General features: G+C 48.6%; 3 protein-coding genes across 3 annotated transcripts in view; 1 reads left to right on the forward strand and 2 right to left on the reverse strand.

Annotated features, from left to right (window-relative positions):
- The window catches only part of fancd2 (FA complementation group D2), a gene marked incomplete at its 3' end in the record, with an annotated part of 45,652 nt that extends 43,243 nt beyond the window's left edge, over positions 1-2,409 (reverse strand). Inside the window, exons 1-9 of the mRNA XM_084446073.1 lie at positions 2,275-2,409; positions 2,041-2,175; positions 1,835-1,902; positions 1,634-1,740; positions 1,256-1,316; positions 958-1,010; positions 728-806; positions 360-484; positions 162-249 (exon numbers count right to left, since the gene is read on the reverse strand). Of these exons, the coding sequence (XP_084302199.1) occupies positions 162-249; positions 360-484; positions 728-806; positions 958-1,010; positions 1,256-1,316; positions 1,634-1,740; positions 1,835-1,902; positions 2,041-2,175; positions 2,275-2,341 (783 nt within the window). The 5' untranslated portion in view covers positions 2,342-2,409. The remainder of the gene's footprint in view (positions 1-161; positions 250-359; positions 485-727; positions 807-957; positions 1,011-1,255; positions 1,317-1,633; positions 1,741-1,834; positions 1,903-2,040; positions 2,176-2,274) is intronic.
- A 543-nt stretch (positions 2,410-2,952) lies between these two features.
- On the forward strand, positions 2,953-4,199 carry gpx1b (glutathione peroxidase 1b). Its single transcript, XM_084446353.1, has 2 exons — positions 2,953-3,229; positions 3,456-4,199. The coding sequence occupies exons 1-2, from the start codon at positions 2,999-3,001 to the stop codon at positions 3,804-3,806; spliced, it is 582 nt and encodes a 193-aa protein (XP_084302479.1). The 5' UTR covers positions 2,953-2,998; the 3' UTR covers positions 3,807-4,199.
- Positions 4,200-7,634: 3,435 nt separating this feature from the next.
- usp4 (ubiquitin specific peptidase 4 (proto-oncogene)) lies at positions 7,635-25,964 on the reverse strand (the record flags this gene model as incomplete). Its single annotated transcript, XM_084445813.1, has 22 exons — positions 7,635-8,260; positions 8,562-8,650; positions 9,581-9,684; positions 12,214-12,363; positions 14,008-14,123; positions 14,285-14,355; positions 15,005-15,265; positions 16,056-16,276; positions 16,383-16,565; positions 16,675-16,769; positions 16,995-17,078; positions 17,286-17,510; positions 18,903-19,061; positions 19,180-19,353; positions 19,492-19,609; positions 21,697-21,855; positions 22,178-22,239; positions 23,202-23,347; positions 23,899-24,025; positions 24,138-24,268; positions 24,498-24,625; positions 25,813-25,964. 22 exons carry the CDS (start codon positions 25,962-25,964, stop codon positions 8,132-8,134), a joined length of 3,084 nt encoding a protein of 1,027 aa, XP_084301939.1. The 3' UTR covers positions 7,635-8,131.
- Positions 25,965-26,198: the final 234 nt, after the last annotated feature.

Genomic DNA, 26,198 nt, shown 5'->3' on the forward strand with positions numbered 1-26,198 from the left:
TGTGTGTGTGTGTGTGTGTGTACGTGCGTGTGAGTGTTTGTGTGTGTTTGTGTGTGTGCGCGTGTTTGTGTGTATGTGTGTGTGTGCGCGTGTTTGTGTGTGTGTGAGTGTTTGTGCGTGTGTGTGTGTGTGTGGGTGCTTGCGTGTGTGTGCTTGTTAACCTCAGTCAGCAGTGATGAGCTCAGTTTTAAGCTGGAAAGGGCGTCCAGAACAGGCACGGTCAGCTGGGTGTTTTCATGGAGTAAGGAGCTACAGGGCAGACAAAGCATGACCAGCAGATCACATAATCACCGCTTGACCCCCAGATCACACCCAACACCACGCCCGTCAGACAGCTTAAAAAAAGACGGCGGACTCACTTGAGCTGCCGGGCGACGTGGTCGTGCTGAGAGTCGTCCAGGATCTCCGGCAGGCTGGTGATGATATCACACTGCACCCCCCCAGGCGCCACGCTGACCAGCTGCATCAGCTTGCCTGCTAAATCCTGCCAACGATGACACGACAGAACGCGGTCAGAGAGTGGCGAGGGAAGCCAGGCCAGGTGGGGAGAGCCTGGCGTTCAGGTGGGGAGAGCCTAGCGTTCAGGTGACCTGACCAGGCCAGGTGGGGAGAGCCTGAAGTTCAGGTGACATGACCAGTCCAGGCGGGGAGAGCCTGGCATTCAGGTGACTTGACCAGGCCAAGGTTCAGTCTGCCACAGATCTGCTGACTTAGCGAGGATAAGCACCTTGCTGTCGATGACTCTGTCCAGCCATTTCAGCTGGTTCACGATGACGCGGGGGATGTTCAGGCCATCGGCTGCAGCGCTGGGGGACAGGAGGACAGGCCGGTATCTATTCAATTCGCTTTATTTATCCCTTCTAGCTCCCGTCTAGCTTTATCTATCCCAGAGTTGAGAAAGAGCCAAACCAGACTCCATAATCACTGACATGAACAACTCTGACAGAAATGTCTTACCCATCAAACATGAACTCCGGAAGTTTCTCAAACAAAGTGTTGATGACCAGAGGCTAAAAGAAATGAAAAAGATGTTTGTATCATCATCATCATCACATCACCCCGGTTAATGTGTAAAAGACGCTGAATATTCTACCACCGTTTTAACTGGCTGGACGAGATGTTTGTTTCTGTCTTTGTGTGTGTGTGTGTGTGTGTGTCTGTCTGTCTGTCTGTGTGTGTGTGTGTGTGTGTGTGTGTCTGTCTGTGTGTCTGTCTGTCTATGTGTGTCTGTCTGTGTGTAGAGAGGCGGTCCTACCTGCAGCAGTTCCATCCCTAGCAGCATGCGCAGCAGACTCTCCTGGAAGGAGCTGACAGAGCTGGACCAAACACAAGAGCCAGGGACAAGGCTATTGACTGGGCAGGGACAAGGCTAACGACTGGGCAGGGACAAGGCTAATGACTGGGAAGGGACAAGGCTAACGACTGGGGAGGGACAAGGCTAATGACTGGGCAGGGACAAGGCTAATGACTGGGCAGGGACAAGGCTAATGACTGGAGTTACTGTGATACAATTGTATATATATATACACATACATACATACATACATACATACATACATACATACATACATACATACACACACACACACACACACACAGTACCAGAGGGCTGTTTGATTAATATCTACTCCACCTGGCGTCTCCATCTGACGGGCGCGGCACACAGGGGAGGAGGCAGTTCTTGAACTTCTCAGGGTCCTCGATGTGGGACTCCAAGCCAGAGATGAACTCCTTGACAATCTGTTAAAACCAGGTTATTGGATTATTCTGTTGGCTTTGGTGCAGTCAGAAAGGTGCTGACTCTAGAAGTAATATAAACATTAGTCATACTCACATCTGGGTACCGGGTACTTTTTCGTAACTGTTGCCGTAGTCTTTTTTGGAAGACCACCTGGTCAACAGCTTGGGGAGAAAAGACAGAAACATTAGACAGACAGACAGACAGACATATATGAACTTAATACATCCATTGCATTCAGTAGGCCTCAACGTTTGAAGTGTGTTTTAAAAATGTAAATAGTTGTCCTATTGTCCTAGTACCTATCTCGTTGGACGCGCCACCCTGTCCCGTGTAGACACCCGCAGCCTGCAGGAAGTGTCCGAAGACAGAAGCGTTATTGTCCTCTTGAACTGTGGCCTTGGACTGACGGCCAGTACTCCGACTCTTCTTGGCCTCTGGACGAGAGAGCAGGACGGGTTTTAAACTGAATTAAACCATAATCCACTCACTATTCAAGATAGCAACAGCTTTATCCATTAGATAATCGTTCTTACTGGATATGTCAAGCGGTGCAGCACTTTCACCCTTGTCCACGGAGGACCGTCTCTTCTTGCGCATCATGTCTGCAGGGGACAGAGTAGCACTAGCTCGGCTGGCAGTAGCCTAACTAATGCAGTCAGCTGCTGCTGGTATGGTTAGCTACTGTAGCTAGCTAAAGCTGCTACTACTAGTGCTAACTAACGGTAGCCTAGTTGGTTAGCCAGACAAGTGAATGGACAGAGCAAATGGTAAAATAGGCACTAAAGCAGCGATCTCGTCTTCACAGAGGTGTGTGATGTATTGATAGTCTCTATGAATGTCTTAGTTGGGAGAAAGCGAGATGAAACTTACTGTCACCCGCTACTAACAGAGCTCAGGTCACAGCACAAACTCCCGCGCTGATTTGCAATGTCCGGAGGGATCGTCACAAAATCACACAACAGATAGCGAAAAACCTAGTTGATAATGGCCTCTTTTAGTACTATATACAGTAATTCTCTCGCTAAAAAAATACATAGCAAGCATTGTTATTATTCTTCCCATGGGAAAGTATGCCAAGCTACGAAAGTGCTCAATAAAAGCATTCGTAAAGACATTCGTATATCGAGTTTGTTGACTCTCCCTAAATACCCTCAGACGCCCCGACTTCTTTGTGCGCAACAAGTATAAGAACTCTTCCCCTGCTAGCCTTCGCGTAGAAGCCTGTCTGACTGCACCGAGACTGAGAAGTATCCCTGTATGTCGAGCATGGCTGCCACAAAGAAATTCTACGACCTGACGGTGAAGCTTTTGACAGGAGAAGCGTTGAATTTATTGTCCCTCCAGGGGAAAGTGGTGCTTATCGAGAATGTGGCGTCTCTATGAGGCACGACCACCAGGGATTACACCCAGATGAACGAGCTCCAGGAGCGCTACGCTGCCAAGGGGCTTGTGGTTCTGGGAGTGCCCTGCAACCAGTTCGGTCATCAGGTGAGACATCCAGGGCGTGTAGGGCATGCAAGGACAGGGGTAAAAGAGGGGGTTAGCAGACTACAGAATGGAGAGATTTGTACAGTGTGCTATTTGGGTTCTTCGGTCTATTGAACGTCATGTAAACATCTTTATTATGGCACTTTTCCATCATTGAGAAACAATTATAGTTGTGATATGCTTAATGTTGAGTATACATTCGAATGACATCCATGTCCCCTTGAAGGAAAACTGCAGGAATGAAGAGATCCTGCTATCCCTGAAGTATGTCCGTCCAGGAAACGGCTTCGAGCCTAAATTCCAGCTGCTGGAAAAAGCGGACGTGAACGGTAAGGACGTCCACCCGCTGTTCCAGTTCCTGAAGGACAAGCTGCCCTTCCCCAGCGACGACCCCATGTCCCTCATGGGAGACCCCAAGTGCATCATCTGGAGTCCCGTCTGCCGAAACGACATCTCCTGGAACTTCGAGAAGTTCCTCATCGGGCCCGACGGGGAGCCTTTCAAGAGGTACAGCCGCGGCTTCCTGACCAGCAACATTGAGGGAGACATTATCAAGCTGCTCAACCTGGCCAAGTAGCCCGTCCTAGTGTTGGTCCGCAAAGACCGGGTGAGGAGGAACGCCACAAATAATATAGTGACCATATGATGTTAGTTCACACTATACCTTGCTTAACATTAATCTCAACAACTCACCGCACTTGTAGGCCTACTCTGTGATCCGTCCAAACTCAACCTCTGTGTGACAATGCTAATAACTACCTTCCCAGACTACCTTGTGCTCCTGTGCCCAGTGCTTCTGTGTCCTGGACTTTTACTACATGAAGGCATCCTTTGAAACCAGACCTACTGTAATTGGGATATCTGATAAAATGTAAGATTCTTGACATGACAGTTGAACTGAGCCCATATACAGCACATGAGATGTAGCCTACTGTAATAGTGGAACAATAAATGTAATTTGTTACTAAGATGAAGTTTTTGATTATTTTTATTGCCATGCCAAAGGTGGTATTGAGATGTTTCTAATCAGCTAAATTTGAGAGAAGGAGGGGGAGGAATGGCAGTCATGATTTGATGGGCTATATCATTCCAGTGATTAACTATGTACACGCTATATAAATCCAATGAAAAACAGTGTTCACACGCATGTTTAACTATGCATTAACTATTTTATCATCCATTTTGAGTGAGACAGATCTATAAACAAGCGGTTTCCTCAGTGTTTAGTCCTGTTACCATGGATATGTATCCGTTTCAGGAACGTAGTTGGTAGAGTGATGAAATGAATAAGACCTCAGGTCGACTGAGGCCAGTAAGCAGACTTTGAGCCCTGATAAAGCTGGTTCCAGGGAGTAACCTAGGTGAGTCTTGTCACGGCCGTATGGGACATTGTGAAATGTCTGTATCCTGATCTCGCATTACCAAACCCATCTCCACACTTCATTTACACTGCACCCTGGGAACAAAGGCAAAAAAAATGAGGAAATGTAGCTCATACATTTGCACTGATTACCTTACCTTTGCAAAGACTTTAAACAAGGAAATGGATGCCATGTCAAGTTGCATCACTGCAAAATATTCTGATTATTTCAAATAGAAAGTGGTGCAGATTTAAAGTTATCCAGCCCTTGATCTACTGCCAAACAGGGGGTACTATAGCAGACATTAAGCTAAGAAGCTCCTGTAGTTTATCTGTATCGGTTTGGATTACTTTGAACACAGAAAAAAACAATGATGCACTACCTTTTTCTAGGCTGTTCTGAAAGCAACTAGTAGGCCTGTATCTACATCTATCTAGTCTATATCTTATATCCATCTAGTAGTCCAAACATGACATCCTTTTTAGCCGTCCAGTCTTTATTGTATTTTCAATCCAAATAATTTCCCATTAAAAACAAATATTGCAGATATGGGCAATATAAATACAATCTCAAATATTGTGATTATTTACATCTATTCAATATTCAACAGCAAACTGAAGCTGAAATGGCTGAGTCATGTCATGACTCAACAGAAGAACAGGTCTATACGCCAGGCTTTGGACAGCTGGATGTTTTCCCACTGACTATTTGAATATTACATATGGTGTAAAGCTTTTCTATTCATTGGCATAAATATGGTTATAGTACAGTAACTAATGTAATCTCAGAGGGGCTTATCAGAGGGACCCACCAAAACTGGGCTCTGACGGTCCCCAAGACATTTACATGCTGTCGTGCCACATGGAAAAAGCACAAGACAAATGCCAGAGATGCAAGGACCTTTTCTTACAGGAACTGAATCCAAGACGAGTTTAGCTGGTTATGCTGCATCAAGTCTCACGTGATCACTGGGCCTCTGAATCTGGAGTGTGTCCAGAGACGCTGGTTGCTGAACTGTATTGTATTCTGCCAATGTCACCGACAGCCCTCCTCATGGAGAACAGGTGTACATGACTACCAGCACTCAGGGAGATCCCAAGATAAGTCTAACAGAATACCAGCATGCTAATCCATTGCGATATTCTGACCGACTGTTACTCTTATCAAACTTTCCCATTCACGAGCAAGACTTCGCTATAATATATTTTATTTCAATAGATGATGGTTGGCTGAGTGTCTACTGGATGAGAACACACAGTTACAGATGCCAGCGTCCACCCTGAAACACACCAGGACGCCGCTCACTTCACTGCTGTCCACATTCTATTGAGAATTCGATTTTCAAGTTTCATAAATTAAGCACCACTTTCTGTACTGGTCTAAATCATGTCTCATTCAGTGTGCTTTTGAAGATAATGAAAATAGCCATTCGAATGCAGAGCTGCAGTACTGTACAGGGCTACTAAAGACAAGCTGGGGAGATTCACTCTGATCATCAGCTTTAAAATGACAGCCGTGAGTTCTAGGCCTCTGTGCTAAGGCCATGTCATCACACATCACACATATTTCAATATTCACTATTTCCAGATGCAAAACAAAATGAGATTTAACCGTGAAATTGTGTGAAACTCAAAGTGCCTATTTCTAACAGGTTGCAGGGATCAAAGGCCGCGGTTGCTTTTCCGTGTGTTCAAGAAAGAGAGTGGTACACTTGGACAGGATGAGACCCATCTCAGAGAGCCAGGCGGTGTCGGGGGGTGAAGGGACAGCTAGCTAGCATGCTACGCTTTACAGAGAGCGGGCGCTCGGCTAGGGAGGGATGAACGGCTCCTAATGTAATCAACGTCAGGGTCTGGTAAACAAGAGCCTTGAGCGAGAGGAGGAGGGGGACCATTCTGGGTCTTTACGTTGGGACAACAGACCCTGGACTGCAGGCCAAGTATGCAGAGCAGCTGGCTAGTATGGGGGGGGGGAGACTGTCTGGCTAGTATGGGGGGGGGGGTAGGGAGGAGTGTGTGTGGCTAGTATGCGGGGGTAGGGAGGAGTGTGTCTGGCTAGTATGCGGGGGTAGGGAGGAGTGTGTGTGGCTAGTAGGCGGGGGTAGGGAGGAGTGTGTGTGGCTAGTATGGGGGGGTAGGGAGGAGTGTGTGTGGCTAGTATGGGGGGGTAGGGAGGAGTGTGTGTGGCTAGTATGGGGGGGTAGGGAGGAGTGTGTGTGGCTAGTATGCGGGGGTAGGGAGGAGTGTGTGTGGCTAGTAGGCGGGGGTAGGGAGGAGTGTGTGTGGCTAGTATGCGGGGGTAGGGAGGAGTGTGTGGCTAGTATGGGGGGGTAGGGAGGAGTGTGTGTGGCTAGTATGCGGGGGTAGGGAGGAGTGTGTGTGGCTAGTATGGGGGGGTAGGGAGGAGTGTGTGTGGCTAGTATGCGGGGGTAGGGAGGAGTGTGTGTGGCTAGTATGGGGGGGTAGGGAGGAGTGTGTGTGGCTAGTATGGGGGGGTAGGGAGGAGTGTGTGTGGCTAGTAGGCGGGGGTAGGGAGGAGTGTGTGTGGCTAGTAGGCGGGGGTAGGGAGGAGTGTGTGGCTAGTATGCGGGGGTAGGGAGGAGTGTGTCTGGCTAGTATACGGGGGTAGGGAGGAGTGTGTGTGGCTAGTATGGGGGGGTAGGGAGGAGTGTGTCTGGCTAGTATGGGGGGAGGGAGGAGTGTGTCTTGCTAGTAAGGGGGGGGGGGCAGTGTGTATGCTAAAAGGGAGCACCTTGAGCCTTTCTTAATGGATGCATTCTTCACATGACAGGATAAGGTCACATGAAAGGATAAGGTCACATGATGATGTTAGTCAGGATGTCATTCGTTGAACTGTATACATGTCTCAATGTTAAATACAGCTTTGCATAAATTCCCCTGAACACAAACACACAAGATCTGAATCAAGGGCATCTCCCTCATACTGCCCAACCCCCCCCCTCCCTCTCCCTCTCTCAAGAAAACAGTTTGTACTTTTTTTTTTTTCTTTTTTTTTTTTTTACTGTGTACAACTTGGAACGCTTTGGTTGACAACAAGATGTGCATTTGGCTTTTCGTTTATTTCGGACTTTTCTAGTGTAAAACAGAAAAGTTTGCGTTTATAACTATGCTTTTTTTTCGGGCACTTCTAACATTCTTATTTGTCCAGTGAGAGGATACTTGCCTTTTTATATTCCTCTTGCTTTTGTTTTCATCTCCAAAACTAGTAAACTAAGTTCACACATCAGCAGGCTTCCGGGTCCGAGCTGGAAGTCTCTGGGCTCAAGCGTCTGACAGACAAGGCTTTCGGCTCTTGGTGACGAAGTATGAGATCAATGAAACATAACACAATGTGTGTGTAGGTGGGAGGGAGAGAGGGAAGAGGTTAATAATACTAACGACTCTGCCAAGTCTCATTGTCACTGAAGTAGCTCGGGTGTGTGTGTGTGTGTGTGTGTGTGTGCGTGCGCGCCCGTCAAAGCGTCGTCATTTCTGCTTCAGTGCGTGTCTCTGAGCCTTTAGCCTCTAGTGCTAGCCGCTCCTCAGTTGGTGTCCATGTGATCGTCGGCGGTCTCGGGGGCTGCGGCCGTGGAGGTGGCGAGCTGCGGCTTGGAGGAGGCGGGGTCGTCCACGTCCCGGCGTTGGTAGAACAGCACGTAGGCCGCTTTCGTCTGCAGGCCGAGAGAGAGAGGGAGAGAGAGAGAGCGAGAGAGAAAGAGAGAAAGAGAGCGAGAGAGGGCGCGAGAGAGAGAACGAGAGAGCGAGAGAGACAGACAGGATTACACTGGAGAAACCCGACACCAGTCGGCTGGTCGCCGCTAACATTATTCATTAAGCGCATCCTAGACAGGGAACAACAGATAAGCCTGGAGGTGGTTCAGATGCATCCCTTGCTGGAAAGCTGTTTGAGCATAAACAAGTGACACACACACACACACACACACACACACACACACACACACACACACTCACCACTATCTGATCCTCAGAGGCGGCTGAAACGCTGCTATCATCAAAGTAATGCCACTTTGAGTCGGCTTTGTTCATGCCGTAGGCCGTATCTGTTCACAAACACAATGGAGCCGGGTTAGACCAGGTTAGAACCATACACACTCAAACCAGGTTAAACCATATAATACATACACAATACATAGGGTTACACCAGGTTAGAAGAACCATAGAATACATCCACTCAAACCAGGTTAAAACCATAGAATACATCCACTCAAACCAGGTTAAAACCATAGAATACATCCACTCAAACCAGGTTAAAACCATAGAATACATCCACTCAAACCAGGTTAAAACCATAGAATACATCCACTCAAACCAGGTTAAAACCATAGAATACATCCACTCAAACCAGGTTAAAACCATAGAATACATACACTCAAATCAGGTTAAAACCATAGATTAAAGTGCTTTACAGCAGAGAATTTACATACACAGAGTCCTTCACATAAAAATAGACATAAAATGAACAAAAACCCAGAAAAATAAGATACTACTCTGGCCTGGTGAATGGAAGAGATATACTAGTTTGATATTGTCTGACTACAGTGTAAACATGTTGATAGTAAACATGTTGATATCAAAGTTGACAGAGCATATCGTTAAGAGGGAACCACCAACAGTTTAAACAACGTGGGGTTGATTACAAACGGTTTCCTTGGTAACAGAATGGAAAATAAATACTTTATCAGTGAATACAGGTTTGAATAGCTGAGCTGTACCAGACCAGAAACCAAACACACAGACCAGCAGTTGCACACTGAACACCAGGAGCTAACGAGACGTCGCCGTGTTAACGACATGAAACATGCAATACCGTGACACAAGGCCTCTGTGGTTGAGGTTATCTAGTTGTTCCCCCTTGTCAACTGTTATTTGAACTATGAGGAAGTTGCATTGCCAGGGTGGCGAAGGGGAGAGAGAAGTGTATGTAAGTGAAGCGTTGCGGACATAGAGGATTGTGGGTAGTGAACACTCACAGTGGCCTCCACCCATTCCTCCATAGTGGTTGGAGACAGCGATGAGGTCATAGATGTAGGGGCCGGCCTTGGGGTCGCACACAAACTCAGACATGTTCAGGTCCCTGGGGAGAGAGAAGATCACACTCAGACATGTTCAGGTTCCTGAGGAGACAGAAGATCACACTCAGACATGTTCAGGTCCCTGAGTAGGAGAGAGAAGATCACACTCAGACATGTTCAGGTCCCTGAGGGGGAGAGAGAAGATCACACTCAGACATGTTCAGGTCCCTGAGGGGGAGAGAGAAGATCACACTCAGACATGTTCAGGTCCCTGAGTAGGAGACAGAAGATCACACTCAGACATGTTCAGGTTCCTGAGGAGACAGAAGATCACACTCAGACATGTTCAGGTCCCTGAGTAGGAGAGAGAAGATCACACTCAGACATGTTCAGGTCCCTGGGGAGACAGAAGATCACACTCAGACATGTTCAGGTCCCTGAGGGGGAGAGAGAAGATCACACTCAGACATGTTCAGGTCCCTGAGGGGGAGAGAGAAGATCACACTCAGACATGTTCAGGTCCCTGAGGGGGAGACAGAAGATCACACTCAGACATGTTCAGGTCCCTGAGTAGGAGAGAGAAGATCACACTCAGACATGTTCAGGTCCCTGAGGGGGAGAGAGAAGATCACACTCAGACATGTTCAGGTCCCTGAGGGGGAGAGAGAAGATCACACTCAGACATGTTCAGGTCCCTGAGGGGGAGAGAGAAGATCACACTCAGACATGTTCAGGTCCCTGAGGGGGAGACAGAAGATCACACTCAGACATGTTCAGGTCCCTGAGGGGGAGAGAAGATCACACTCAGACATGTTCAGGTCCCTGAGGGGGAGAGAGAAGATCACACTCAGACATGTTCAGGTCCCTGAGTAGGAGAGAGAAGATCACACTCAGACATGTTCAGGTCCCTGAGTAGGAGAGAGAAGATCACACTCAGACATGTTCAGGTCCCTGAGGGGGAGAGAGAAGATCAGACACCACAGAGCAAAACATCCACACATTCAAGAATGTTTGTGTGTCATGTGTACAGAAGCAAACATAACAGAATTAGCCTGATACTATTCTATTTCTTGTCTCTGTGACACAGAAAGAGTTGGCACCAACAGAGCCCTGATCTGATCATTACCTTTCATACATCTCATCTATGCTACACTGGAACGTGGGCCTTGTTCAACTGGTTCTAGTGACAAGCTGGCTGCTTCTTCAGGTAGCTGGTGCCAGGAGTGGACTGATCCTGGTAAAACTGCTTCAGTATCAGCGCAGTCAACTAGAATCTCCTGAAAAGTGACTTAAACCTGAATACTTATGTACCTTTTGGATATTTTAGGATTATGCTTAATAGTCATCCATTACCTGCCTGTAGCTGTTTTAAATGATTTTATTAGCTGATCTTAAAACTGTACTTGCAGTGGTACTGTAGCTATTTTAATAAATATTACCTCTAAATGTTTTTAAAAAATTGTTTTTTGCAATTCGGGTAGCCATTTTAAATTATTTTACCACGATTATAGTGACCAAAATTACTGCAGTTATCGGTATTATACCACTATTTTAAAAAAATAAAATAAATAAATGCTGAAAATGTTTAAAAAGTACTGATACACAATAATTTCAACAACTTTTCTTAAAAGAAGTTGGTGCGTAAGCGTGTCATTTCCTCTGAAGTCGAAACTGGGAATGACGTCGGACTGTATGTCTATGGTAGCCTATTTACCGTGGTTATTCAAAGCACTGTAATCGGACACGGTTTTAATGATAATTAATTTTGAAACGGTAATACTAACCATCGGGAATTTTCACCGTGGTTTACTGTGAAAGCGGTAACCGTTTCATCCCTACTTAATGGCACACCCACCCAGGTCAGAGAGCTAGGTAGAACAGGGGACAATACAAGACTCTGTCCTCTGTGAGCATGAGTCATCTATTACAAGCAGGGTTTGAGTCTTGGGAATATACACTTCTGCTTCCAAGTTCCTGTTGGGAAATGTGATTCAATAGGGGCCAAGGAGCAAAAGGTGACTGTGGGACAGACTCGCTCACTCACTCACCTACCTACCTACTCACCACTGAGCTGACGCAGTACCACAGTGTTGCACATTTGTGGTTTATAAACATTTTTTAAAAGCTAATTCAAAAGACATTTAAATGGCTCCAGCCAAGTTGAAAAGAGTCTTTGTATCAAGTGGAATTACCCTTTCAAACTAGATCCAACTCTACTACTATGAGTGTGTTCTTTTCTACCTATGAGAGCTTTGACATTAGTTTCCTGTTACAGGTTTTAACCGTTGAGGCCCAGTTCTGTAAAACGTGAACATGACTTCCACCTCAACCTGACAAACCACCCAGTGTCTCAACATTTGTTAAACTACCTTGCAAAACAGCACCTCCTAGTGCACAGGACATGCTACTACTTTGGATGAAAAAAGCCCTCTCCAAAGAGTCGAGATGACCCTATTCAACCCTCAAAGTAAATCATCATTTTGAAGTGAAAAATAATTTCAAAAAGGACAAATAAGCAGTTGAAGAGGTTAAAGTTACAGAACCAAAGGCAGCATTGAAAGTTTGGGGAGGAAGGTTTGGAGGCCGTTTACCTGATGGGGAAGTCCACCACGGTGTCCAGCTTGTCTCTCCAGCAGCGGTTGTAGGAGAAGCGTTTCAGGTGAACAACGAGGATGCGAGGAAGTGACCACAGGTCAAACTTCTTGGTGGCCTGTTGGTGCTTCTTACAGGTGGGACAATACCTGTGTGAATAAGAGGGCGTTTCTGGTGTTTACATACAAAAAACACTACCAAGTACTACTTATGTAGAACAATTAGGGACCGCATTGGGCCAATCTTTCAGACACATAAAATGGCTTACAGTTATCTTAAAGAGCCCCATCAGAGCCCAGAGGCAAAGAAACAAATATCAGTCTATTTTCAGTAGGGCTGTCTTCGACTCAGGATTTTGTGATTCGACTCAGACTTGGTGTTCAAAGCGACGCGTCGAATCGTCGATGTGTTTTTTCTCTTTCTCCTGGCTATCAGAAAATCACTTGACATCAAGTTTCCGTGATTATTTTGGTTAGGCCTATATTGGTAGCCTATAGAAACAATCAATTGTTGCCAAGGCACATTTCTGAGTAGGTTAGGGTATTTGAAATCAACGAGAATGACAGTTACATAATTACAGCATTTTAAATAGCTAGAATAGCCTGGCTATCGGTTTGTGGAATAAGATGGAGGGATGCTTCGTTTTGTTCAATCTTTTTCTGAACGAACTTTCGTCCATTTAGGTTATGCTTGAATAGCCTTTATTGGGCTATTTTACCTTGATTGGTGTTTATTATTTTCCGTTGAACAAAAAAGTAGAATAAAGTTTCAAAATAAATTATTAGCCTTGCTCATATTTCCGCTCCTCTAAAATCCTCTCCGCTGCCTCCGAATGTGTTTGATAGCTTGTTTCCAGGAAGTGCAGCCCATCCCTCTTTCTTGCATTGTCCATAGTTTGGACCACTAATAATCGAGATAATTAATAGACAGGTTATCAATATCTTAAACATTTTGTCTTCATATCCATTTTGTGACATGTCGGGAGATTCGTTCCCCCCCATATGTCTAGGCTGAGGGGTACCGCCGGAGTCGGGAGAGCTGTGAAACTTTCAACTCAAAATTGCAGGCTGCACAATAAAATACACCTGTTTTCTTGTTAAACATGAATCATCTAGCATTGTCCATCTACTTCGGATGCCCCATGTTTTTATACAGTTTCACATATCCTACATTAGGGTTGGGCAATTTGACGATAGTCTCCTCAACTGCGCATTTGAATGCTTGCGCGAATCGGCTCATACGTTGGGCAGCAGTCAACAAGGAAATGTTTTGGCTGTCACTAAAGCATTTTCACAGACGTTAGAGCTCAAGCTGTCTATGGGAGACCCTATTTTTACCATTGGATATACAAGAAGATTGATTTAGGAAAGCAGTGTGATATTCCATTTGGGAAATGCACGTGATTGCTGGCGCATAGTAGGCTAGGCTAGGCTACACGCTTAGCGGAGGGGAGAGGGGCTCCCTGCCTTCTTCCCTCTGCTATATCAGTCTTAACTCTTATTTTACAGCCCAACAAATAGCTACGGTAATAGCCTAGGTCTAAAACGAATGATTGGCCTGTCCTTGATCTTAGTCCACCTCCTAGTCCTTGACAGTGGAGCAGAAATCGACTTAAAGAATCTCTGTCGACTTAAGGGTCTCCGACTGATGCTTCGACGCGTCGACTTTCAGGGGGCAGCCCTAATTTTCAGTGAGTTATCGCAGAAAAGAGGATTCGTTTTTCATCTCTACGGTGTGTTTGTTATTCAGGAAGTGGTTTGTTATTCAGGAAGTGGCTGGTTGCGCGCGCTCACCAGGGGTCATGCTCTCCCAACGTCTCCATGGTGGTGAAGAGCTCGATGCACTCCGTCAGGGCTACCGTCGACTTTTTCTGAAGACTGTGCAGCATGCTCTCGTGCTTTTCATAGGCCTGAACACACACACACACACACACACACACACACACACACACACACAATCAAAAACGGTCACAAACAGAGGACTAAGTCAGACATGCTGTGCATAGGTGAGACCTCTGACACACTTCAGATAAAAGAAAAAACAAAATAGAAATGGAGTTGGACTGCTGACCTCAGCCTCCTGGTCATCATAACACAGTTTCTTGGTGTCCGAGTCCCAGTCGATCGCCACGGTGGAATGTGCTGCGGAGATAAGAGAGAAGCAGCTCAGGTCCACTCTCAACTCGCACGTTTACAGCGGGTAGGAAGTGACACACGCGGAACAGTCATGCTTAAACACAGGTCTGAAAACAGCTTGGGTCAGCAGCGTCTCTGATCATTAACACGCCTGAACATCCGAGAGCCCATCCCAGATCTAGGGCTGGTTTCCTGAACAAAACATAAGCCCAGACTAAAACTAACACGGCCCTTCAACAAAGCACCTCCTATGACTTCATCTACGATAGATACTAGGACCTGGTTTAGATAGATTAGATAGAGATTAGATAGATTAGTTTAGATATAGATTAGATAGAGGTCAAATAGATTAGATTAGGATGGATGGACAGGCAGACAGACAGATGGATATTTTATTGATCCCGGAGAAAATCTAGGAAACCTTGTAAACGTGGGTTTAATGTGCGTACTAGAAGGTTTAATGTGCGTACTAGAAGGTTTAATGTGCGTACTAGAAAGCTTAATGTGCGTACTAGAAGGTTTAATGTGCGTACTAGAAGGTTTAATGTGCGTACTAGAAAGCTTAATGTGCGTACTAGAAGGTTTAATGTGCGTACTAGAAGGTTTAATGTGCGTACTAGAAGGTTTGATGTGCGTACTAGACGTGGATACTGACTGTTGAGTTTGAGGATGTTTCCGTCACAAGGCAGGGGGCTGATGTTGGCGGTGCCGTAGGAGTTGACCATGCTGAAGGAGAACAGTCTGGCCGGGCTGCTGGACGAGGAGGAGCTCTGCTTGGCCGCGCTGCCGCCGTTCTTAGGGCCGTTCTCCAGGTCAGAGGCCCCTCCCTCCTCCTCCTCCTCCTCCTCCTCGCCCTCCTCCGACTGGCCGTTCTCTGGCTCCGGGCTCACCTGGTGATCCATGGCCTCCTCCTCGCCTACACAACACAAAGACGGGATTATTTATATTTCTAGCATGTACAAAATTCATCCATGCCTGTACCTTTATTTGTATAGTTGGATGTAATTTGTAATTATTTGTAATTTTTTAAAAGCACATCACGAAGCCGGCAGTAACATTTCTCTGTACATTGTACACTGTCCCATTTACATGTGACCAATAAAGTCTGAACCTAAGAGATGTCAGTCCCTCTGCCTCTCACCAGCCAATGACCAGTCTGCTCTCACCAGCCAATGACCAGTCTGCTCTCACCAGCCAATGACCAGTCTGCTCTGGCACTTACAGTACAGTGTAATCAGCTTCTCTATAGGGCAGCAGTGTTATTAGAGCCAACATATAAAGAGGGAATACAGAGGATAAGGCCGCTCCAGTGCTCAGTGTTGGGTTAGCGCTGGGTCAGTGTTGGGTCAGCGTTGGGTCAGCACTGGGTCAGCACTGGGTCAGCGTTGGGTTAGCGCTGGGTCAGTGTTGGGTCAGCGTTGGGTCAGCGTTGGGTCAGCACTGGGTCAGTGTTGGGTCAGCGTTGGGTCAGCGTTGGGTCAGCACTGGGTCAGTGTTGGGTCAGCGTTGGGTCAGTGTTGGGTTAGCGCTGGGTCAGCGTTGGGTCAGTGTTGGGTCAGCGTTGGGTCAGCGTTGGGTCAGCGCTGGGTCAGCGTTGGGTCAGCGTTGGGTCAGCGTTGGGTCAGCGTTGGGTTAGCGCTGGGTCAGTGTTGGTTCAGTGTTGGGTCAGCGCTGGGTCAGTGTTGGTTCAGTGTTGGGTTACGTACTCTCAGACACTCCGTTGGGGCCGTGGCAGGTCCCTGAGTGGCTGCTGCCGTTGCTGGAGCTGGCGCTGCAGGACGCTCCGTCCGACAGCGGGCTGCCGCACCCGCCCAGGCCCGCGTTGTGATTGGATGTCGCCGCCGCGCTCTCCGAGGCCTGGCTGCAGCTGGCCGAGGCCGACGCCCTCCCCTGGCCGCACGGACTCGACGTGCGCTTCACGTAGCGCCTAGGACCGGACGCACGACGACAGGGTTAGTATTGGGTCAGCGTTGGGTCAGTGTTAGGGGCGGCGGTGGCTAACGACCGCAGCACGGTCAGATAGACCCACTCACCCGATCCGCTCCAGAACCTTCTGGTAGAGCGCCTCGGCCGCCAGGCTGTGTCTGGGCACGGTGATGAGCAGCGGCTGGCCGAACAGCATGGTGCCCGTGGACCCGCCCGTGTGCTTGGAGTGACGCTCCCTGAAGTAGACGGGCAGGTTCATCCTCTCACTGTCCTCCTCCTGCACCTCGTACCTGCACGGACACACACACCACACACCACACACACACACGGATGTCACACACACCGACTCATTCTGCTTCATGTTATCCGGTGACGTGCGAGGGGAGGGACGAGGCTCACACAAAGATGTCGTCTTTCTCCATGATCTGGTTGAGGCCGTCGTCTCTCCGGTAGATCTTGTGGAACCTGTGATTGTAAACGTCAGCCACCACCATCTGGAGACACAACAAAGACGGCCTGAGACCCACTCCTCTGCGCTTGGATCACCTTATACGACTGTCAAAGGAAGCCATATAAGGACTGTGGAGAGTATGGCCTCATGGTCTCTGGTCGACTGTACAGCACAGCTGTACGCCCAAGCAGAGTGGCTGACGGAGACAATGATCTCCACTCAGCAGAAAGGTTTACATTGGTAGCGGGTAAAAGGGCAAAGCTCTCACGTTCTCCGCAGGGATTCCAGAGAGTCTGGACAAGGCGCTGCACAGGTCTGTCACCGTGCCCAGTTTAGGAACCACCACTCGGTACTGTGAGAGAGAGAGAGAGACGGGGGGGGGGGGGGGAGAGTTCAGGTTCCCTTCATGAACTGGGCTATCCTGACATCCAGGATGCAGAGCGTAAAGCACCGCTCACACAAAGACGGGTCAGCTGTGCAGCTTAGCGAAGGAGACTAGCTACTCTGGGTTGTTTTGATAACAGGTTCCTAACAGAAGGGAAGGCTGAGGTCACCATACCTGGGTGGGCCGGGACTGGGGGTCCGAGCGGACCAGGAACACCTCCATGGTGCGGTCCTTTTTCATGGGCAGGGGCAGAGTGAGGTAGCAGAAGGGGTCGAAGGTCACCGAGACCTTGGAGCACTCGGGACACACCAGGGTGGACTTGAAGAGGCCGTGGAATATGTCCACTATGATGGAGTCGTTACGCAAGCGGTGGTTAGTCCAGGCTTCCTTGGCGACAATCTGTCCATCGAAAAACAAACAGGGTTAAACCGGGGGACGCACACATCGAGCTGCGCACGCACGCATGCACGCACGCACACACACACACACACACACACTACACTCTGCATACTCACTATATATCACTGACTGCACTACTTTTGTATATTGTTCTTCTCTCTTAGCTCATCCTTTTTTTGCACTAGCATTTTGTACTCGGCCCGTTTCACTGTCCTGTCTCTGCCCTGTCCTGTCTCTGCCCTGTCCCGTCTCTGCCCTGTCCCGTCTCTGCCCTGCCCCGTCTCTGCCCTGCCCCGTCTCTGCCCTGCCCCGTCTCTGCCCTGCCCCGTCTCTGCCCTGTCCCGTCTCTGCCCTGTCCCGTCTCTGCCCTGTCCCGTCCCTGCCCTGTCCCGTCTCTGCCCTGTCCCGTCTCTGCCCTGTCCCGTCTCTGCCCTGTCTCTGCCCTGTCCTGTCCAGTCTCTGCCCTGTCCTGTCCAGTCTCTGCCCTGTCCTGTCCCATCTCTGCCCTGTCCCGTCTCTGCCCTGTCCCGTCTCTGCCCTGTCCCGTCTCTGCCCTGTCCTGTCCCGTCTCTGCCCTGTCCTGTCCCGTCTCTGCCCTGTCCCGTCTCTGCCCTGTCCCGTCTCTGCCCTGTCCCGTCTCTGCCCTGTCCCGTCTCTGCCCTGTCCCGTCTCTGCCCTGTCCCGTCTCTGCCCTGTCCCGTCTCTGCCCTGTCCCGTCTCTGCCCTGTCCTGTCCCGTCTCTGCCCTGTCCCGTCTCTGCCCTGTCCCGTCTCTGCCCTGTCCTGTCTCTGCCCTGTCCCGTCTCTGCCCTGTCCTGTCTCTGCCCTGTCCTGTCTCTGCCCTGTCCCGTCTCTGTCCTGTCTCTGTCCTGTCCTGTCTCATCCCTACATCCTGTCCAATGTTGTATGTTGAAAAACTACAATGGCAATAAACGGATTCTAATTCTAGAGACACTACATTCTGGAGTCATCAAAGTCACAGAGTCAGACTCATCTGTATCTAGAGTAATGAAAGTATGAGAGAGAGAGTGTGTGTGTATGTATGTATGTATGTATGTATGTATGTATGTATGTATGTGTGTGCATGTGTGTGTGTGCGTAGGTATGTGTGTGTATGTATGTATGTGTGTGTGTGTGTGTGTGTGTGTGTGTGTGCATGTGTGTAGGTATGTGTGTGTGTGTATGTGTGTGTAGGTATGTGTGTGTGTGTGTGTGTGTGTAGGTATGTGTGTGTGTGCGTGTACATGTGTGCGTGTGTATATGTGTGCGTGTGTGTGTGTATGTGTGTGTGTAGGTATGTGTGTGTGTGTATTTGTGTGCGTGCGTGTATGTGTGTGTATATGTGTGCGTGTGTGCGTGCGCGTGTGTGTGTGTGTGTGTGCGTGTGTGGTACCTCGTCTGGGCGTCCCTCTGCGTCCCTCACGGCCAGGTAGGGCTTCTTCTTGACGCGGTTCAGGTCTTCATGGAGGCCGTCCAGCAGGAAGGCCAGCAGCTCCTGAGAGTCCTGCTGCTGGTAGCCTGAGAACTGGGGAGCGAAGCGGCCCACCTGGGTCTGGAGAGAGAGAGAGAGGGGGGGAGGGGGGGGGGGCCAGGAGAGCGTTAAAAATCAACGCGGCCGCTCGAACATTCGCTCGTCTGAAACTCGTCCCTCGTCCGGTGGCGCGGCTCACTTTGAAGGTGCGGGGGGCGACGTAGCTGCTGCGGCTCATCCACATCTGCTTGACCAGGTCGGCGTAGGCCTCGGCGATCTCCCCCCGCATTCCCAGTGGATTCTCCCGGTTGATCTCTGCCTCGTACTGGTCATCCAGGAAGTACTCCGTCAGGGACGACGCGTTGCTCAGGCACTGTGACAACGGGTGGGAGATAGAAGGTCCTTGAATACAACCGTACTGTGTGTGTGTGTGTGTGTGTGTGTGTGTGTGTGTGTGTGTGTGTGTGTGTGTGTGTGTGTGTCTGTGTGTGTGTGCGTTTGAGTTCTGTACCTGGAGGGCAGAGTTCATGAAGCAGGTGTTTCCCAGGTTGCTGAGCCCACACAGGCCCGGTTGTGAGGCGGACTCTCTGTAGTTGTACGAGGAGCTGTAGGAGTTGTAGCCCCCCAACCTGTCGGAGCAGAGCGGCTGTCACTCACAGGCTCAGCCAATCACAGACAAGGAGCAATGTGACAGTCAGCCGGCTGCCAAACGGGACGCCAAACGGGACGGCAAACTCCCGGCTAACCATCATCACTCAGTGACATTAGCTTAGCATATGATGATTAAATCCAGCGGTGCTATTAGCATAGCTTCACATCTGATATAATGCTGCGTTCGTTCTTGGTTGGCAGTGGCAAGTATGTCATCTCCGACCTATGTGCATCCGAGCTACAAACCTGGAGATCAGAGCTGCCTAGTTAGCTGGCTAGCCAGTCACTTACACTAAAGCCTTCTGTACACTGTACGATTGAAACAATCTTAGATCGGGATCCCTTCCTACTGTACGACCGGGACTCTGTCTCAAGACCATACGACGTGTGTATTCACACTATGCCATTTGTATTCACACTATACGATCTCTGTCAGCCCCGATTACGCCCCCGAATCATCTTGGCTGAACTTCTATGTGATCTGCGATCTACGACGAAAATATCTGACATGCCAGATATTTTGTCGGGAGGTCGTAGCCTCATCGTAGAACGTCGTAGCAATGAATCGCAGGTCGTACACCTTTTCACACTGCGCGACTTGCCCTTCTCACACTGTGCGACTTGCGAGTCCCGATTTTGCATACGATGAGCTACGATTGTCTGCGACAACCCATGACCACCTTACGACCTCAGGGTTTTATCGCAGTGTACATTCGGCTTAACTGTTAGCTACTCTACCTTTACAGAAACACAACAACTGTTTTGATCAGTGTGAAACTAAGTAAACCTTGTGGCAAGCCAACAGTTAGCTAGTGAGACACCTGTACAAACTTTCTATTGACTTCTTTTAGCCAACGGGTTAGACTTAACGATGTGTGTGGTCATGTCGAAATTACGTCAATTGGTGACTGAGAAATCATTACCAGAGTTTGCGAATAGTAACTCTGAATTGACCGTTTTATCCTAGTAGCAAGTCGCAAATTGCGATCTCCGAGTTCTAATGTAATGCAGCCTAATGAGCCCAGCATAGCATCAGATGTATGATGCAGCTCCGCAAGGTGAGGTGTGAGCGTGCCTGTTACTGGAGGAGGAGGTGTTGGTCAGTGTGTAGGTGTAAGCGTGCCTGTTGAAGGAGGAGGAGGAGGAGGAGGTGTTGGTCAGTGTGTAGGTGTGAGCGTGCCTGTTGAAGGAGGAGGAGGAGGAGGAGGTGTTGGTCAGTGTGTAGGTGTGAGCGTGCCTGTTGCCGGAGGAGGAGGAGGTGTTGGTCAGTGTGTAGGTGTGAGCGTGCCTGTTGCAGGAGGAGGTGTTGGTCAGTGTGTAGGTGTGAGCGTGCCTGTTGCAGGAGGAGGAGGTGTTGGGCAGTGTGTAGGTGTGAGCGTGCCTGTTGCAGGAGGAGGAGGAGGTGTTGGTCAGTGTGTAGGTGTGAGCGTGCCTGTTGAAGGAGGAGGAGGAGGTGTTGGTCAGTGTGTAGGTGTGAGCGTGCCTGTTGCAGGAGGAGGAGGAGGTGTTGGTCAGTGTGTAGGTGTGAGCGTGCCTGTTGCAGGAGGAGGAGGAGGTGTTGGGCAGTGTGTAGGTGTGAGCGTGCCTGTTGCAGGAGGAGGAGGAGGAGGAGGTGTTGTTCAGTGTGTAGGTGTGAGCGTGCCTGTTGAAGGAGGAGGAGGAGGAGGTGTTGGTCAGTGTGTAGGTGTGAGCGTGCCTGTTGAAGGAGGAGGAGGAGGTGTTGGTCAGTGTGTAGGTGTGAGCGTGCCTGTTGCAGGAGGAGGAGGAGGAGGAGGTGTTGTTCAGTGTGTAGGTGTGAGCATGCCTGTTGAAGGAGGAGGAGGAGGAGGAGGAGGTGTTGGTCAGTGTGTAGGTGTGAGCGTGCCTGTTGAAGGAGGAGGAGGAGGTGTTGGTCAGTGTGTAGGTGTGAGCGTGCCTGTTGAAGGAGGAGGAGGAGGTGTTGGTCAGTGTGTAGGTGTGAGCATGCCTGTTGCCGGAGGAGGAGGTGGTGTTGTTCAGTGTGTAGGTGTGAGCGTGCCTGTTGCAGGAGGAGGAGGTGTTGTTCAGTGTGTAGGTGTGAGCGTGCCTGTTGCCGGAGGAGGAGGAGGAGGAGGAGGTGTTGTTCAGTGTGTAGCCAGAGTTGCTGCTGCTGTCCCCGTTGGTGACGGTGGAGGAGATGGTTGCTGAGGAGTTGGAGGAGAGCTTTGGGGAGGTGGTGAAACTCCTGGAGGTGGCTGTGCTGGATCTGCACACAGGCACAGAAATACACAGCACACACTTAACGCCGTTTTACATACAAACATGTTTTATCTTTTCCATTCTATAGCTGGAAATAATTAAGTAAAGATTTATTAATGGAGCCATAATTGCTCCTGCTGCTGATGAACCTTTTCCACTGCTGGAACCCAAAATTCACCCCACTGGGATTATTAAAGTATATCTTCTTTCACAACAGGAACATAGTGCACACACATCACATAACTTGATGTGCACTAGATACATTGTTAAACATTTAGTCACCTTAGACCAGAGCAGTGGTGAGGGCCAGGAGCCAGGTATTGACTTACTTTGGATGGGAAGCTTGTCTGGGCCATGTGCCGTCCTCGTTCCTACGTTCGATCACCAGCACCTGTGGGAAAGCAGCCAGGAAGAACAGAGTCACTGGGACTGAGCCGCCGCTCGCTGACCTCAGCAGCTACGGTGATGGTGTTGTGGTGCGTTGGCAGAGACAGTGAGAGCCTGGCTAACGTGATCGAGAGTATACGCGTGATAGTATTCAAGATACTCGTCTGTCCTATATGAAGCCTGGTGGCATACAGAACTACAGTCTCATAGCATCTATATGCTAGTAGACGACTAGACGTTAGACTTTTTCTTTTGCCTGCGATTTGCTTCATGGTTTAATGTCGCTCTGAGGTGAAGCTACATGGATTGCGTTTACGTTCATCCTAAATGAGCTTTTCATTTCTACTTTTACTATTTTTCTATCAACTGCTAGGCCTATACAGTATCTAAAAGTAATTTGCTGAAAAAATGTACTGTAGCTACTTTTGAAAAAATTTGTTGCAAACAAAAAAACAAGCTCTGATTACTGAATTGAGCTCTGAATACGAACCAAGCAAGCGAAGAGGGGAATACTCAAATCACTCAGGCCAGCACTCATCATCATCACACACCATAAGTGAGGGTACGGCAACATCACAAAGCACTATATAAATGCAGTCCATTTACCATTTAGTGCCGAGTTGTTTACAGGGAAGCAAAGGTCAAATCGGAAGGCCGAGTAGTGAGCTGACTGTGTGTGTGTTTGTGTGTGTGTGAGTGCCTGTGTGTGTGTGTGTATTGTGTGTGTGCATGTTTGTGTGTGTGTGTGCGTGCCTGTGTGTGTGTATGTGTGTGTGCCTGTGTGTGTGTATGTTTGTGTGTGTGTGTGCCTGTGTGTGTGTGTGTGGGTGTGTATGTGTGTGTGCCTGTGTGTGTGTGTGTGTGTGTGTGTGCGTGTGCCTGTGTGTGTGTGTGTGTATGTGTGCCTGTGTGTGTGTGTGTGTGTGTGCCTGTGTGTGTGTGCACGCTATGCTGCGTGTTCTCTACCTGGCCCTGGAACAGGCCTGCATCCTGCACGGTGGAGTCAGGCTTGTTCAGCTGCTCGTAGGTGTTGCTCATGTACTTGTTCCACAGTCGCGTCTCCCGGCCAGACGGGATCTGGAACAGAGACCTCATCTCCTTCTCTATGGTGTCTGTGGAGGCAACATCCAGCCAATCACATGTCACCGCTGTCAACATCCAGCCAATCACATGTCACAGCTGTCAACATCCAGCCAATCACATGTCACAGCTGTCACAACAATAACCTGCTGACTGCACTGTGCATAGGCTCGCACTGCACACACAGACATCACAAAAGCACACACACTGCATATATAAAAACATCACACACACATTAACACTTCACACATACTGTATATAGACTCATCACACACCCTTTTGTATGTTGTATTTTGCACTGCTCATTTGCACTGTCCCGTCTAGTCCTGGCGCCCTGTCTAACGTGGTCTACCCATCAGTGTTATGCACAAACTGACCAAAACAAATTCCTAATATGTGTAAAACTACCTGGTTAATAAATCTAATTGAGTCAGAGGATGATATCTAGATTAAAGACTTACAATGAACCGTATAAGGCCCTGTTTGCATATTAGACATCAAGCACTATTCCTTACAGCTCAGTTAAACCAGATAAGCGTTAGTATCAAACCCGTCTCCATGCCTGCAGAGGACAGTCTCTCACCGATGGTGTCAGCTTTGCTGAAGTGGCGCGTCACCACATTGTCTATGTTGTCATTCTCACACAAGTTGAGCTCCAACAGGTAGACCTCCACTTTACAGTGCTTGACGAACATGCCATGCTCCACCACCTAGGGGTGACAGACAGAATGGACTACGAGAACGAAGGGGAACGCAAGTCTGTGGACGACAAGAGCACCTGTGGTGAAAACAGAAACATGGTTCTCTTTTTCTCAGCCTCACCTTCCTAACGATCGGCCACTGGCCCTCAAGGCATCCGTACCAGCTGACCAGCTTGCTCCAGGCCTCGGTGGGGACCAGCACATAGTCCAGTTCGTCTATAAGGTGCTCCTTCAGGACCTGGCTCTCATGGTCTGGGGGACAGAGACGGGAGGGGTCACGACAGGACTTCATAGGGGTCTATGTAAGGACTTTACGGATGCCGTTCCTAACCATAATAATGTTTGTACAAGGATTGAAATCTTGTTGATAGGGAGGCAGACAATAGACAACACACACACACAGAAAACAATAAAATCTTTCCATAGTGTGTGACGTTTTGTCACAATGTGCTGAGGTGAGTTATTTTGCCCAGCCTTTTACCTGAGAACAAACCCGAGTTGTCAATGGGTCCTGGATAGAGACTGTGCTCTCCAACATTGTACGTATCCCAGCTGTCGAAGCCCACATACTTCTTCCACTGTTTAAACCACCTGCTGTCAATTAGGAACCTGTAAAAACAGAAGCACCGTTGGTGACCTTAGCAGCAGTGTACATTTGACCGCAGGATCCCGGCTACGCTGTGCAGGGAGATGTAGATTGTGTCTTCACACACTACAGTGTGTTTGGAGAAATAGCCAATCCAGCAACATTTATGCAACACCTACAAAACATCCCGTCTTGTGCTCTAGGCCACAATTGCAGATATAGTAACAACGGGCCAGGGTGTCTTAATCTCGTCTCAAGTAATTTAGGAATCTCCTCCACTGCATCAGCTTGTTAGCAGGATTTCCCACAGTCCAGGAGTAAAACTTTTTATGGTACACCACTTTCTGTTAACTTGAGGTCGAGTCTTCACACCACGCAAGATGTTGACCCTTGTTTATTTAGGCAGATTAGAACACAACACACTGCAAGCTGTCAAGGGCCGTTGTTGTAGGATAACCAGCTAGATGGATAGATCAATCCCATTGATTAATATTCACTTAAAACATTATTCTGAATTCGCTTAGTAATATAATCTGTATCTGTATCTGACAATTTTGCTAAAATAATGTCTGTCAAACTATAGGCACACCCAGGCAACACAGTTAAGTTGCTGCTGGGCTTCCTCCAGTTCCAATGACAAAGCACTACGTTAGTGAGCTAGCTAGCTGGTTTATGACAGCATTACCCAGCTAGCTCGCAGTCATTTCCACTTTCACATTGAGCATGGGCCTGCTACGGCTCACTCCTCGTCATTTCGGAGCTAGCTAGCTAACGTTAGCTAACTCTCGTAATGTTAGCTAGCAACTACTACACTGTATACTGGACTAGTTTGGGGTAAATGTGGCGTCTGCGATAGCTAGCTCTGGCTATCAAGCAGTCAAATCGTAGATAACAGTCACCGTTTTAGCTAGTTACATATCTAGCTAGCGTGTTCGCATGTGTTGACCAAATGCACAAATCAATCTATTTCCTGATCAGTGGGAACCGGTTTGGCTAGCCTTTAGTGAATGGCCTAGTTGGCTAAGTTAGCTAGCTAGACTATCGGATGTCCCTCCAAGCTACTCCCAACCACAGCACCAGAACGGGCTGTGAGCAGCTAACGTTAGCTAGCCTCCCTTGACATTCATGGCTAGCGAGCTAACGTTAGCTAAGGTAGCCAGCTAGCCACCTACGCTAGCTAGATTATAAACACCTCGCAGGCGAATCTCACCATTCGTCGCCCTTTCGAAGAGTTGTTTTGAGGAGAGTTCCAATACTCTGCTTTTGACTTTCGTTTGAAGGTGTCGGTATCTGAGCGGCTACCGGCTCCGGATCGGAGTCTGCCGCGTTACCCGACTCGGGTCCGCCTCCCTCGGCCATCATGCAGTGAGTGAACCGGAATCTCGTGAGCGCGCGATACGAGAGCTGCAGATGCACGAGCGCTCTCTACGACGGTGACTTGCAGTTTTCGGCAGCTTCAGGTTTTCAACAGTGGAGGCGACCGTGGCTACCGTTTCACCGTCTTTACAGAGCTCTCCAATTATTATAATTATTAGCTAGCTTAGCCAGTTACAGACTATATGCACAATTGTGATCGGCAGTTTCATACTTTTCATC

This window comes from Borostomias antarcticus, assembly GCF_949987555.1.
Source record: "Borostomias antarcticus genome assembly, chromosome: 11".
In the NCBI taxonomy this organism is placed as follows: Eukaryota; Metazoa; Chordata; class Actinopteri; order Stomiiformes; family Stomiidae; genus Borostomias; species Borostomias antarcticus.